At 42.6% G+C, this 15,726-nt stretch overlaps 1 protein-coding gene across 1 annotated transcript; it reads left to right on the forward strand.

The window, feature by feature from the left end:
* Window positions 1-2,107: 2,107 nt before the first annotated feature.
* LOC124677545 (beta-glucosidase 16-like) lies at window positions 2,108-5,946 on the forward strand. The gene is made up of 11 exons (XM_047213528.1): window positions 2,108-2,242; window positions 2,327-2,393; window positions 3,289-3,350; window positions 3,747-3,822; window positions 3,925-3,999; window positions 4,108-4,192; window positions 4,320-4,688; window positions 4,833-5,082; window positions 5,169-5,271; window positions 5,398-5,500; window positions 5,623-5,946. The coding sequence occupies exons 1-11, from the start codon at window positions 2,108-2,110 to the stop codon at window positions 5,828-5,830; spliced, it is 1,533 nt and encodes a 510-aa protein (XP_047069484.1). The 3' UTR covers window positions 5,831-5,946.
* The last annotated feature ends 9,780 nt before the right edge of the window (window positions 5,947-15,726 follow it).

A 15,726-nucleotide genomic window follows, 5' to 3' on the forward strand; every position in this document is an offset into this window, starting at 1 on the left:
CTGATGAACGAGTATACATCATGGGCCACACCAATCGGTGCTGTGATTACGTGGCCTGTGAGGCAACAGCGACCTCTCCTAGGGCTGCTGCTTTCTATCGCCGGGGCATCGGAGGACGATGAGCTAGAGATGGAGCCATCGAGGACCCGGCTATGCCGATGCCGAGCTTGTTGGCCTAGTCCGCCAAGGGTTAGACGCGCTCGAGGCCACCATCTGGAGCGCCCACGATTATCTTTACATTCATCAATCATTCCGCTTAACATCATCACATGTCCCTTTCAACAATCAGCAAGTTTTACCCTAGTACGTGGGCAGTGGCTGGGTAAAGTGTTCCATGCATCCTGGAATCACACACTTCAGACAGCAAAATACGGCCGGCGGGGAATCAGCCGCCGTGACGAGCATAGGGCTGTGCTAGCTAGCTATTTGCGCCGCCTAGGCATCGGCTCTCCCGCGAATTTCGCATGAAGTTGTGGTTAATTTTCTAGTCACATCATCCAAACAACCATGTGTGTAGTTGTGTGTAATTTACCCTGCAATTTACCTTTCTCGGTCGTTTTCTTCTACTCGCCTTCACACCTCATATGTCTTTTTCATGTGGCAACGACCAAGCTCACCTAGTGCCTACAGGGGTACATAGAGAGGCCGTCTCTATAACCTCTACAAGGCCTAACAAGCACGGCCGGTCGGTGCACCATATATCGGTGTCCTTTTCCACGATAAAATCATTATCAGATTGAAATCGTTTCCGGTAGATTTGTGCTAACACATTTGCTTTAAGAGAATCAATTTACGTACTCAAAAGATACATATAATTTCATGATAACCTAGAAATAAATAAAAAATCTACATTGCTTGATTCCATAGTTGATTTTGTTTTTTTGATATATGAAAAATAAGATAGTAGCCTTGTATACAAGAACCGAGAGATTATGTCATGTTGCAACAATCCTTAGACAGAGAATTTACAGAGGGAGACTTAAATGAGAGGTTGTCCTAGTAAGGACAAATGTACAAAGGTTACACAAAGTTTTGTGGTGATCTCGATTATTCCTCCGGTCTAGCATGTGTGTTCTAGAGAGATAAGGAAATGCACATTAATTGTGTTGGTGGGACGATCAAGGTTATAGCAGTGTAGATTAGATGCACATGAATGTGAAGGGCGTTGCATGGAAGTAGGTCTAACAACACCATACAAGCAAACTATCATCCAAGAAGATTCTTTCTCTATCCTTTACATCTCCATGGTTTCTCTCCTATTTTTTTTTAGCAAATTATCATGAAACTACCGTTTCCAACTATTCGGCTATATATAGTTCCGATGATAATCATTCCAACAGCTATATGCATGTATAACACATGTGGCCACTCATGTGCGAGGCCATCGTTCTTGGAACAATGGTTGTCACTGCAGACAAAAACTGACTTCTTTTCTACCTACTTTAATTTTAGTTTAAGATATTTATATTTTAATATTCAAAAAGTAGCAGGCCAGTATTTGTGCTTTGCAACAGATATAGATATACATACATACTTGGGCAGTAGCAAGGTTTTGTTATTTCTCGTGAAGGATAAAATACTCCTAGCAAAGTCAATTCTAAGAACATTCCGGTACAAACATCTGAATATACACGTGCAGTAAAAAAAAAGGCGAGAGATCTTGATAGCACGACTCGACGAATATTAAAAAAAAGTCGACCGGGAAATAACTGTTCTTTTTTTGAAAGTAGAAGCCGCTTCTTAGAAAACAATCACGCAAGGTCGCAAGCACCACAAACATCTGATCTCCACTGTCTGCACACGCTATGTCGCTATGATAAGACGGGCATTGTCGTCATTGATGGGTAGTAAGAGCCAACACCGTCGCGTCCAGAGTTTGAAATGCGTGATACTTTTGCAACAAGCACCAAAACAACATTAAACCGAATAATTCTAAGCGGACCCTCTACACCAAGCACTTTGGCACCTTGCGCTTCCTCCTTTAAGTAAAGCCGTGCCTCGGGCGAGCGAGAAGAAACGGGCGTACGTTGCTAGCTAGCTTTGTAGCTGTCTGCCCTTCCTTGCCGTTGCCTCGACCTCGAGCTCGAGGCAGGGAAGCAGCACAGGAATGGGCGCGGCGATGGGCATGGTCATGGTCATGATGGCGGCGCTGCTGGCTAGCCTCGCGCCGTCCGCCCGTGGGCTCGACCGCGGCGAGTTCCCGCCAGGCTTCCTCTTCGGCGCAGCCACATCCGCTTACCAGGTTGGTTGGCGTCGTCTCCCTTTATCTGTTCGTTCAGTTCCAGTGCAGAGTTCATCAGGTTTCAGGTGCGATTTCTGGTTCCAGATTGAGGGTGCGTACCTGGAGGACGGCAAGGGCCTCAGCAACTGGGATGTCTTCACCCATGCACGGTGTAAGTTTTCTCTCCCCCGAAACTTCCTCCCATGTTCCTTGTCTTTCTCTGACGACGCACGTGTTTAGGATTGAGCTGAAACTGCACAATTCCCTCCCTCGATCGGTCCCTGCTAGCAATTCAAGTTCTGCAGAGCTCGACTAGAGATGGTGCTCTAAAGTAGTAAGAGTAATATTTATTTATTTACCATCGATATTCGTCGTGCATGCGGCTGGGTTGCGTTATTTTTCTTCGAGATGTCGATTGCGTTAATGTTAGGTCAGCAAATCATCACGAGGATAGGGATATAAGTCCTTTCCTATTAGAGCCAACACTCCCAAAAAACGGTAACCTTGAAAGATTCAGCTTCGTCGAGAAACCTTCAAAAGATGAGTTGGTGGGATCCAAAGGCGGGCCAATAAAAAGATTCAGCGCACTATTTTCATTGTCGTTTACGCAGGATCTGCAGAAGCAATGTTGTGCCCTCGGCTCGGGCTTTTGTCAAGGGGAAATTTAGTATATTTGGGTGGCCCATATCTGTTTTTCCATATTTTGTATAATCATGCAGTGCTTTGTTCCCAGTGTGGTCACAACATCGATCCACTTCCCGCGAATAATCTTCATAGTGTTTTATGGACCTGATCTTCTTATGTTCCACTGTATAATTTATTCAACCGTGCATCATTCTCCTCAAGCTTTTCGGCTCTATCAAAGTACTGCATAAACATTGTCGATCATTGTACTGTACTGCTATGATTTATTCTGTTGATCTAAAGTCGGATTTAGCATGCCGAAACTCACCTGCAAATTCTCCGAGAAAGCAGAAATGTTGGCATGCCCATGAGATCATATATTTTTTTAAAAGTTTGAACTCATTGCTTTTCTCTGAAAAAAAAAAAGCTTTGCTTCGCTGCAGCTAGGGACATCAAGGATGGACTGAACGGGGACGTAGCGGTTGACCACTACCACCGGTACATGGTACAGAATCAGCAAACCACGCAATCAACAGTAATTGGCATGTGATGCATCTTAAGTTCTTATATAACTGTACCAATATACCTCTGCCGTTGTTCTTAAAAGATTGCTGCACTAGCCAATTGAACCAAAAGTCCGAACTGATGGAAAGAGACTAGGCAGTGTATTTATATTCAACACTCCCCCTCATGTCTAGGCTATTTTAGTCCTTAGCGTGGGTTCGGTGCGGGCCGCAGAATCTTTTTTTTTGTTTTTAAAACTGCGTGAGCAGGGTCTTGAACTTAAGACCTCTTGGCTCTGATACCATAAAAGATTGCTGCACTAGCCAATTGAACCAAAAGTCCGAACTGATGGAAAGAGACTAGGCAGTGTATTTATATTCAACAGTTCTGTACACAGGAAGACGTGGACATCATGCACAATTTGGGCGTCAACTCCTACAGATTCTCGATTTCATGGGCGAGAATCCTTCCAAGTATGCCAAGAAGAACTAATACGAATGCACAATTGTTTTCGCTGTGTAATTAGTCACTGTCCAGTTCCTTAGACGCTCATAATGTCGTCGAAATCCTCGTAGGAGGCCGCGACGGAGGCGTTAACTCTGATGGAATAGCGTTCTACGACCGCCTCATCGCTGCACTCCTGCAGAAAGGTAGTCATTCGTGACGCTGCAGCACCTCCGAACTAAATTCCACCCTAATAAACTTCAATGAAGAGCTAGCAGCAATCCTAAGCGTTCAGAAAATACCATGTTGAACAGGGATAGAGCCATTTGTGACGCTGCAGCACTTCGATCTGCCGCACGAACTGGAGATCCGTTACGGCTGGCTGGGAGCCGGAATCCGGTAAGATATATACAAACTGAAATATATACATGCACTGCATGCATGCTCTGCTTCACAGTTAGCCTAGCCACGGTTCGGTCTTGCTAGTTGTGCTTACATTTGCTCCAAAAAAAACTTTTGTTTGCAGGGAGGAGTTCAACTACTACGCGGACGTGTGCTTCCAGGCGTTTGGTGACCGGGTTAAGTTCTGGACGACGTTCAACGAGCCCAACCTGTTCACCAAGTTCGCCTACATGCTGGGGATGTACCCTCCCAGCCACTGCTCCGCGCCGTTCGGGACCTGCAACAGCGGAAACTCCCACCGGGAACCCTATGTCGCGGCCCACAACATCATCATGTCCCACGCCGCCGCGGTTGACAATTACAAGAAGAATTACCAGGCAAAGCAAGGAGGTTCGATAGGAATTGTGATTGCGATGAAGTTTTATGAGCCGCTGACGAATGCAACAGAGGATATTCTGGCGGCACAACGTGCAATGTCTTTTGAGATACATTGGTATGTCATTTTTTTCACCTCCTTCTGCAACCTTATGAAGATGGTTCACATCGAGTTCACCAAATTAACCTGCAAAAGAGGAGGGAACTGTACTCTATGTCTATGTATTATGGTTGTTTTAGCGTCTCTTTTTGCCTTCTGCAGGTTTTTGGATCCGATATTCTTTGGTAAATATCCCAAAGAAATGCATGAAGTGCTATCATCTAACTTACCAAAGTTCACCGCGGCAGAGAAGAGGTTACTGCAAAACAAGGTGGACTTTATCGGGGTAAACCATTACACTGCAATTTACGCCAAGGATTGCATCTCGTCTTCGTGCGACCTTAATACTTATGAGGGGAATGCACTGGTCCTTGCTATAGGCGAAAGGGACGGCGTAAAAATTGGAAAACCAGTAAGAACTTGTTTCTCTCCTATACAAATTTTCTTGTCACATTCTCCTTCCTCTCTGTGACATGTTTGATATGATAAACCTTTCAGACAGCATTTGTTGGTTTTTATGACGTTCCGGAAGGCATGGAAAAGATTGTCAAGTATGTTAATCTAAGATATGAGAACACACCTGTCTATGTTACCGAGAATGGTTAGTGGCAAGGACAATAAAATTTTACAATTCTTGCAGTAGAATCCCTGGTGATTCCAACTCCCTCCTATTAAATACTTATGTTATCATTGATCATGTGTCATCATACCCATGTCCCTCTTTCAGGCTACTCGCAGTACAGCAATAACAGTATGGGAGATTTGATCAATGACGTTGGAAGAGTGAACTACCTGCAGGGCTATCTCTCGGGTATCTCTTCAGCAGTCAGGTGACAAGCAGACACATTGCATATATATATTCTTCATGTGCGCATCATAGACTTTAGCAGAGACATCAAAGCTAAACCTTGCAACAATTCTAAGAATATTTTACTTGTCGGCATGCATATAGGAGAGGAGCAAATGTGCGCGGCTACTTTGTGTGGAGTCTCATGGACAACTTCGAGTGGGCTTTCGGTTTCACCGTGCGATTTGGGATGTACCACGTGGATTTCCAAACGCAGAAGAGGACTCCAAAGTTGTCCGCGAAGTGGTACCAAAACTTCCTCATGGGATCTGGGCCCGTGAACACAATGGAAAATATGAGTACAGATATCTGATACTTGTAATTTCGAATGCCATTGCCATGGATACCCGCGTACCAGACATGCTTGGCTACCCATATTCATATAACATCGTTAAAAACAGAAGCTTATGTTGCAAATGTTATGTCCGAAGTTACCACTGAATAATGGTTTCAGAAGGGCGTACGTTAACCAGGAACAAATGAACGCCTTGCCGTCTTAGTTACATTGGTTCCAAATATTGACAATGATAAATTTAATAGACGAACCAAATGTCTTTAGGTGGAACTTGACCCATTATGTTTCCTTCTCTGTAAAATTTATCTGTGCGTCCCTCGTGGATGACAATACTCACTTCCATCGACAGTACTTATGGATGCTTAAAGTGCCTCAAAAATAAAAATTTCATGTGGTTTATAGTCGAGTGGAAGATTGTCGATGAACGGTTAGAGAAACGTCTACGCAGCTAGGAACACACGTGTCTTTTGGAGGACACTTAGTTCTCATTAACTCAATACTTAGCAACAAAGTGTTGTATGCTATGTTTCTTTTAAATTCCAAAAGGAGTACTCCAGCTGGAAACGAAAACTTCTATATTTTAGCTGGGATATATTGTAAAAACATAGAATGGCTAAATGAAATGTAGTGTGTCATTCAAAAGACCAGAAGGCCTCCGAATTCAAGACGTAGAGGCGAAAAATACCAAACTTCTTGGTAAATGGCTATACAAGCTACTTACTGAAGATGGCGATGGAAAAAGCTCCTGAGAAGAAAGTATGTGGGCTCAAAGTTTCCTACCATGCAACTTGACTGCAAAAGGCGATTCACAATTTTTTGGCATATCTAATGGCAACAGAGATATACTTATTTTGCTATGGATATTTTCTCATTAAGGAAGGTTAAGAAATTCAACACTGGGAGGATTCATGGATTTGAAATGCCCCCTCTCCAAGAACAAGATCCATCTTTATAATGTTACTAGCAAGATTTGGCGCGGCGGCACGCCGCGCGTGTAAGATGGCACTCATGTTGGCAATGTATGGTATCATAAAATAAAATAAAAATGTACTATGTTGAATGGAACCATTTTCGACATAATGACCCAAGAGTGAGGAATATGGACTCCCCTTTTCTTTGTTGCGTTTTATCTTGTTTCTTGCACTCTAAGAGTTCTCTGTGGTGAACTTCTTTCTTCTTATTAATGGCCGTGGCTTGAGGAGCTAGATCAGCGGTCATAGTAACTGGCAACAATTCGAGACCAGAAGAAAAGGGACCAATTGCCACGGGGAATCTAATTAAGATATCAGAGCAGCTTGCTCGAGGGAAGGAGAGACCGGGCAGAGTGGAGTTGAAGCGAGGAGATCACGGTGGAGCTGTAGGACGGCCATGGGGTATCGGTGGAGGAAATAGTAGCTGCAAACGGCCAAGACACGAAAAGGGACAAAGGGAAGAGCATGCGAGCGAAATGAAGTCGGTCAAAGAAAGGAGCAGGAAGATGAATCGGAAACAACCACTGTCGCTCCCATCTTAAGGTAAATTCATTTAGCAATGGTTTTTTAGGATTATTAGGATAGGTGATGATGAAATTCAAAGGAATTGCACATTGAATCTGAGTACACATTTTTTTGTATGTCTAAGGTATAGTACAATCATATTTTGATCATCAGATTTTGATGACCAGGGAGTATTGCTTAAGAAGCTTCAGATTTTGATCTTGTTGTCCCTATGGAGAGGTGAATGATTGCACAAAGTGAGATAAAGAATAAGTAGGGAGAGAGGACATCAGTGATTATTTAGCACAGAGTGAGTCAAAAGTGTGCACAAAGAGAACAGAAGCCAATTATTGACTCTTCGGTTACAACCATAAGGACCAACATGGTCAAAAGAAAAGAGAAGCAACAAACTATGTTACAATGGATATCCGACCACTATAAGACAATATATTGGAATTAAGCAGAAGCCACCTAAGCACAATATCCTTACTTGGAAGTGCATTAGCCTCTACAAATATATCAAGCAGCGAGCACTCGTAGTTGCCATCTCCGGAGACCTGAGTTAAATTTGTAAGATGCAACGGCAACATTTTGAGTGTACCACGCAATGCAATTATAAGTACTGACTATATTGCCGAGATCTGAGTTGCTGTTGCCCGCTACTGTATTGTCTGTCATTACCAAATCAAAGGGACCAAGCACATAGTCAATCTATGGCAGTAAGTTCAGATTACAGGGTATAAAATGCACTTATCTGAAGTTGGGGGACTTGAATAACTACATATGTTTCTGGACAAAAGCTTAAATTACAGTTTAAAAGCAACAACTTTTAAGTTGGGCAACTTATCTTAGTTTAGACTACAGGGCAAAATCAGCATTCATGAACAAAGGTTAGCTATATTTTTTGGAGGAAGAGCTTTTTGGCATGTGACTATCAGGAACCTACCGCAATATTGTCTGGTATCCTCATTATCTTGTGAGAAGGAGCTGTACATGTGAGCACAGATGGATACTTCATCAATCTTGTCTCTTGATCTCTTCTAGAGCACAATATAGAGATAGCATCTGCTCGGCAATACCGTTGTAAAGGCTAGCTATTTAGAGTGATGAGGAGTCGTTCAGTAGCTATATATGCTTCTTAGATCAACCAGTGGACTGGCTGCAAAAAACCGATAAGCACATATCTATTGATGCGCAAAACCTCTTCCGTCCGCCTAGATTTAGGGTTGTAGTGCCTTTTCTGTATTAGGGAAAAGATGAAACAATATTTCATTCCCAGTTAAAATAATTCACTGAAGCATATCTTCGGTGGACTGGCGAAAAGAACAAAAACTTTGTCCTCGGCAAACTGACGAATAAAAGAAATGGATAGGCAGGGGAATAAGCAGTTTATAGAGACCATAGGTCAATACTGAGCAAACTGATTACACCAAATAGGGCAGTTTATATAAAGACATAAAAGACAAGGCATAGTTTTAAGTAGATCGATTGACCACAGTTTTATATAACACAACAAAATGCAGGAAGCAAAACACTAACTGTGGCAAGACATGGAACCTGCTATTAATAGGAAGTACACATCACATAGACACGACACTCTCTGAAGTGAACACTCTGTGCTTTCAAGTGAAGCATGTCCTACAAAGTAATTTAACCATTGTATACCTGCAGCTAGTAGCTTTAGGAAGGTCGAGTTGGTTGGTTAAACATGATCATCATCTGGTGGAATTTAGTTCGCTTGGCGGCACTCTCTAAAATGACATGACACTCTCTAAAATGAACGGCGTGGCGGCACACCGGGCCATATAGTGAGCGAGTGGTGGTATTTTTTGGCACTCTGGGTAGTGTAGTGGAAGGAAAACGTAAAGATAATGTGTGACAAATAATATCAAGATAAGAATCGAAGTGTAAAAAAAATATGTAGCTAACAATTAGTTATGAAAACTAATAAGAATTGTTCATATCCAAGAAAAATATGTAGCTAACAATTAGTTATGCAAACTAACAAAATTGTTCATATCCATATATATAAAATACAAAATTTAACAGATGTACAGGCTAGCATGTGTACCTATAACAAATGGACACCTGGTGTACTAACAAATAGTTTCCAAATACATGCATTTCAAGGGTAGCTACCTTAGGTTCGCTCTGAGGTGACACGCTGATGTATGGCACCAGCACACAATGGAGGGATGAACATGGCTCTTTATTCCGTCTGCATAAATTAAACCCTGAAAAAGAAAAGCATACGAAATAACATTAACTAACTGAATACATAGTATGCTTAAATTGCAAGAGCGAGTGTGAGTTATTGTATAGAAAAGCATATGTTTTGCAAAAAATGTTGAGAACACAGAGTGATAATAGGTTCTCCCCGACGTATGAATAAGGGTGAAACCGTAATATGTAAATACAAACATGCTTCAAGGCAAAGAAAAATATAGTGGTAGTGGGGTATTAGATTTTGACAATCCTCTACAGAACTTGTCATTTCCTAGCTGAATTTGGTCATATATAGGTACGGACCAGGCTGTGCATCTCCCCATTCAACGCAATCAACGACATGAACCAACCATATTAAAAAAATAATGGTCAGTCTTAATCGGCCATGTAATTAAGTTACATATATTTATCCAGACAAAGATGAACCATCCAACACACTTACCTTGCTCCATAAGAGCGAACATTTGAAGAAGATCTGCAGCACTATAAGAAGTGATTTCATCTGAACTTTCCAATCGAAGAGTTGCTCCTGGTTATTCATTTAATTGACTAACAATTTCTTAATTACCAACTCCAAACAGCAAAAGCATATTATTCCTTCTTTTACGGTTTTCTTCTCTCAAGCACAATCACAAAATATAGAGAACTAAAAGTAGCATAATCATTACCTCTCTGAATATCTTAAAATATAGTAGATAATTTCTTATTGATAATTGTATTTGTTGCTTGACTTTTTTGTGGTCTGGTGATGGTAAACCAGAGATATACCGGAAGTTTAGATGTGTTCTCACAATGGAACAACTTCATGCAACAATCACCAATTTAGAAGGATTTTTCAGTAAAGGGAACAACGGCAGAACCTGAATGATTCATCGAAAAGACAGAGTGGCCTGCAGGTTAGCTGTCATCACCCTGCTGCAGGACCATCACGAGAAGTTCTGCACAACCATATCGGCTCACGCTTGTGACAGTGGCATCGTCAGCGGAGGCGATTGCAACGTTGCTCCTCAACGACCTCGCATGGCGATTTGAGGAGACACTTGATAGTTTCCAGAGTTGATTGAACTGGAAAGAGAACAAAAGAATGGAAGAGTTGAGTAGCCGCCGGTGGTCGTGTCACAGTAGGAGAATGCGAGAGGTGCTCTCGCCCTCACCATATCAACTTCCGCTGATGATAAAAAGGTAACTATTTTAGAAGGAAATACATGGAGTAGGAGAGGAGAGGGATCTTACCGGGCAGCAGCATGGCTGGGAGCATGAGGAAGTCGAGGTTGGCAGCAGGCAGCAGCTCGTCGGCGCCTCCATTCCTGGGCCAGCGCGAGCTCCAGCGCCCCATCCCGCCGGCATCTGTCATGGACGTCACAAAAATCCGCCATGGCGCCGCCTAGGTCACCCCCTCAGGCCATGACCACGGCGCGTGGAGCTCGCCTCTGCCCATGGCTCGTAGGCCCCCGGCCTCTGCCGCGAACTTGTCGAGGCCGGAGCCGCTTCCAACTAAGGAGCTGCATCGGGGAGCCGGAGCGCCGCCGCGACATTGGAGTAGGACCCGACCCTCACAATAGCCACCAGCCATGGAGGAGCTCGACCAGGGGATCTTGCCGTAGGGAAGCGCCGGGCAGGGCAAAATTCGTGCCGGTAACCATCGCTCCGTGTCGCTCTCCGACTCCTCGATCCCCACGGCGTCGAATCTCCATCGGCCACTGATCTTCAGCGTGCTCCACTTGAATCCACCGCCTCCTTTGCGAGCACAACCCTCCACCTGCTCCTATTGCGTGACGGCATCGGTCAGAGCAGCGCGCAGGGACACCTAGCCAAGCACACGACAACGGTCCGGTTAGGGATGAGATCAAGCAGGATACTCAGGAGTAGGCTGGAAACCAGTGGAGAGGCAAATGGTGGAAAGAGAGAAATAGAAGAGAAGTCACGGGAGACGTGGCACGCGTTAGACTGTAAAACATCCCACGCTAGGGACATGGCAGCAGCGCCGCTTTGACCGTCCCGCAAAACTCCAACGCGAGACAATCTCTGAACAATATTGGTCCACCATATTTCAATAACATTTACCTACAGGCTACAGCCACATAGAAAAAAGCCCACCACCAGCTGCGACGAAACATACAGTACAACACACATGCCATCAAAATGCTACAGATCCCCCAACCATACACACAAAATATCCAGAGAAAATCATACCACCAAGAAAACACACGTGTCACAACACTGTTAATTCTCAGGGAGCCCCAAAATTGTGAGAAAAATGGAGTGAGTTCCCGTATAATATAGTACTTATTTAGGCGGGGTCTCATCAGTGTGCTTGTCTTGCGGCATGGCATGATCTTCAAGAATGGTTGGCTTTTGTCCAACTATAGCAAGGACATGATGAATTTCAACGGAATCTACATGAGAATTGTAATTCTCGGTGAAATCCATGTACAAGGCATTATTTCCATTCCTTCGCAGCCATCAACAATAAAAAAAAATTAGAAGATGAAAATGCCACTTAAAAAAATTAAATCTTTATGTGGTATCTGCGTCGAGTTGTTGTCCTAACCAAAGCAAACCTTTTAAAGTGCATCTGACGCGGAAGTACAAAATGTTGCTTTTGTCACCATGCCGACAATGTAAACCACTTATTCTTCCAACCCACGTTTGTGGGCTCTATATATTTTTTTTTATAAAGGGTGCTTTATTACTCAAAAGTTTTAAGCATTACACCCGGTCTCTGCATAGTTAAGATGCATACAGTCGTCTAAGTATATTATAAATCAAAGGAAACGTGCATAAGCAGAAAAGAACATAGCCAACTACTTCATAATTGCTGCAATCCGACGATTATGTAGCCACCCATGTTGGAAAATAAAATTCTTGGTCGTATTTTCCAACCGTGTAGACACCTCCGTAAAGAGGTCGTGGTCCTCCAATAGCTGAAGCGACGAACATAAACGGAGCAAAGCCATACACCGGTAAATGACCTGCATAAGAGAGGAACTTTATTGTTAAAAACCTTGTTATTCCTACATAGCCATAGCAATCATACAACAATAATCACTCCTACTCTGATAAGTGTTTTAAACCTAGAATCCACCCCATTTAGCCACTTGACAAAAATATTTTTAACGCTTCAAGGAGAGTATAAGGTAGAACCTATATGAATAATTGACCATATAGACCTAGCGAACCGACACTGGAAGATAAGGTGTTTTATTCTCTCCTCTTTGTGACAGAAAACATATTTCGTACAACCATGACAATTGCGTTTCGCAATGTTATCTTTAGTAAGAATAACACCCATACGAAGGTACCATGCAAAAACCTTAGTTTTTAAAGGTATCTTCATCTTCCAAATGAATTTATTGTTTTACACCGGTTGAATGGGTTTGATTAAACCTTTATACTTGGAATCTACTGAGAATACAACATTCTTGATAAGTCCTCAGCGGAATTCATCATCCCCTTGGATCAGCTGAACTGAAGCTAACTTGTGTAACAGTTCATTCCAAGAAGCTAGCCAGGGTCCAATAAGATCACGTCTGAACGTCATAGAGGACGTAGATCAATGAGATCAACTGGACTGAAGCTAACTTGTGTAACAGTCCATTCCAAGAAGCTAGCCGAGGTCCAATAAGATCACGCCTGAACGTCATAGAGGATGGAGATGTTCCATCACCTTCTGTAAGGTATCACCCTGATGTCTACGCACGCTTCTATTCCTGTAGACAGTGTTGGGCCTCCAAGAGCAGAGGTTTGTAGAACAGCAGCAAGTTTCCCTTAAGTGAATCACCCAAGGTTTATCGAACTCAGGGAGGTAGAGGTCAAAGATATCCCTCTCAAGCAACCCTGCAATTAAGATACAAGAAGTCTCTTGTGTCCCCAACACACCTAATACACTTGTCACATGTATAGGTGCACTAGTTCGGCGAAGAGATAGTGAAATCAAGTAATATGGATGATTATAAGTAGTAATTGCAATCTGAAATAAAAATGGCAGCAAACGAACATGTAGCATAACTTGTTGGAAACGGTGTTTCAATGCTTAGAAACAAGGCCTAGGGATCATGCTTTCACTAGTGGACATTCTCAACAATGATCACATAATTGAATAAATAAATTCTACTCTCAAACACTCTCTTGTTGGATAACAAACACCATTCATTGTGTGGGGCTGCAAAAGCACACCTCAAGCCGGAGTAAACAAGCTCCACAACGTCATAAATGAATCACACACGATACGCACACTGTCACCATCACACCGTGGAGAGTGACTCCGGAGTTCATATTAAAGTAACCTCTAGAGTGCATAATAGACAAGAGTAACATCTACATATTCAACTAGATTACAAAGCTCATGATCACATAAAGATCACACCATGGGAGAGAGAGATGAACCACATAGCTACTGGTAGAGCCCTCAGCCTCGGGGGAGAACTACTCCCTCCTCATCATGGGAGACAGCAACAACGATGAAGATGGCGATGGAGTCGATGGAGATGGCAGGGTGCGAAACAGAGACTTCTGTCCCCCCGAATTAGGGTTTTTGGTGGCGGCGGAGCTACGGAATCTTCTAGAGAAATCGTCGATCCCTTTAGGGTTTTCAGGGTAGGTGCTTAATATAGGCGAAAGGGCGGCACGAGGGGGTGCCCGAGGGGCCCATCCCATAGGGTGGAGCCGCCCCCCTCCTGGCCGTGCCAGTGGATGGGGAGGAGGCCATGGGCCTCCTCTGGCCTGGCCCTTCTGGCTCCGTGGGTCTTCTGGCGAAATAGAATTTCTGTAATTTTTCTGGATTTTTCCGAACACTTTGGTTTTTTGGCATTTTCTGCAATAAATAGACATAATAAACAGAAACTGGCACTGTGGCATCTTGTTAATAGGTTAGTCCAATAAATGCCATATTATGATATAAAGTGCATATAAAACATGTAGCTATTGGCATAAAACTAGCATGGAACATAAGAAATTATAGATACGTTGGAGACGTATCAAGCATCCCCAAGCTTAATTCTACTCGTCCTCGAGTAGGTAAACGATAACAAGACTAATTTCTGAAGTGACATGCTACCAACATAATCTTGATCAATACTATTGTAAAGCATATGAGATGAATGAAGTGACTCAAAGCAATGGTCTATAGTTTGCTAACAAATAGATAATGACTAAACAACTGAATCATATAGCAAAAACTTTTCATGAATAGTACTTTCCAGACAAGCATCAAAAATTCTTGCATAAGAGTTAACTCATAAAGCAATACATTCTTAATAAAAGGTTTTGAAGCAACAGAAAGGAAGATTTAAGTTTCAGCAATTGCTTTCAACTTTTAACATGTATATCTCATGGATAATTGTCAACACAAACTAATATGATGAGTGCAATAAGCAAGCACATAAGAAATGATGCACACAAAGTTGACACAAGTGTTTGCTTTAAGATAGAAAGAAGTAGGTAAACTGACTCAACATAAAGTAAAAGATAGGCCCTTCGCAGAGGGAAGCAGGGATTAAATCATGTGCTAGAGATTTTCAAGTTTTGAAATCATAAAGAGAGCATAAAAATAAAGTTTTGAGAGGTGTTTGTTGTTGTCAACGAATGGTAGTGGGCACTCTAACCCCCTTGTCAAACAGACTTTCAAAGAGCGGCTCCCATGAAGGACGTTATCTCTACCAGCAAGGTAGATCATCCCTTTTCTCTTTTGTTTACACATGTATTTTAGTTTTATTTATAGATGACACTCCTCCCAACATTTTGCTTTCACAAGCCATGGCTAACCGAATCCTCGGGTGCCTTCCAACATTTCACTTACCATGGAGGAGTGTCTTGCTTACTGATAAATCAGGGCAAAACATGTGAAGAGAATTATTAATGAAAGTTAATTAATTGGGGTTGGGCACCCCTTTGCCAGCTCTTTTTGCAAAATTATTGGATAAGCGGATGTATATGCCACTAGTCCATTGGTGAAAGTCTGTCCAACAAGATTGAAATATAAAACACCACATACTTCCTCATGAGCTATAAAACATTGACACAAATAAGGAGTAATAAAGTTTTAAATTGTTTAAAGGTAGCACATGAAGTATTTACTTGGAATGGCAGAAAAATACCACATAGTAGGTAGTTATGGTGGACACAAATGGCATAGGTTTTGGCTCAAGGTTTTGGATGTACGAGAAGCATTCCCTCTTATTACAAGGCTTTGGCTAGCAAGGTTGTTTGAAGCAA

Source organism: Lolium rigidum, chromosome 7 (genome assembly GCF_022539505.1).
Source record: "Lolium rigidum isolate FL_2022 chromosome 7, APGP_CSIRO_Lrig_0.1, whole genome shotgun sequence".
NCBI lineage: Eukaryota > Viridiplantae > Streptophyta > Magnoliopsida > Poales > Poaceae > Lolium > Lolium rigidum.

Bases quoted from the DNA above. Each gene is read 5' to 3' on its own strand.
- LOC124677545 (XM_047213528.1), top strand. From the start codon at position 2,108: ATGGGCGCGGCGATGGGCATGGTCATGGTCATGATGGCGGCGCTGCTG. The intron at 3,823-3,924 runs GTATGCCAAGAA...AAATCCTCGTAG, and splicing joins ATGGGCGAGAATCCTTCCAA to GAGGCCGCGACGGAGGCGTT. The intron at 4,689-4,832 runs GTATGTCATTTT...TGCCTTCTGCAG, and splicing joins ATGTCTTTTGAGATACATTG to GTTTTTGGATCCGATATTCT.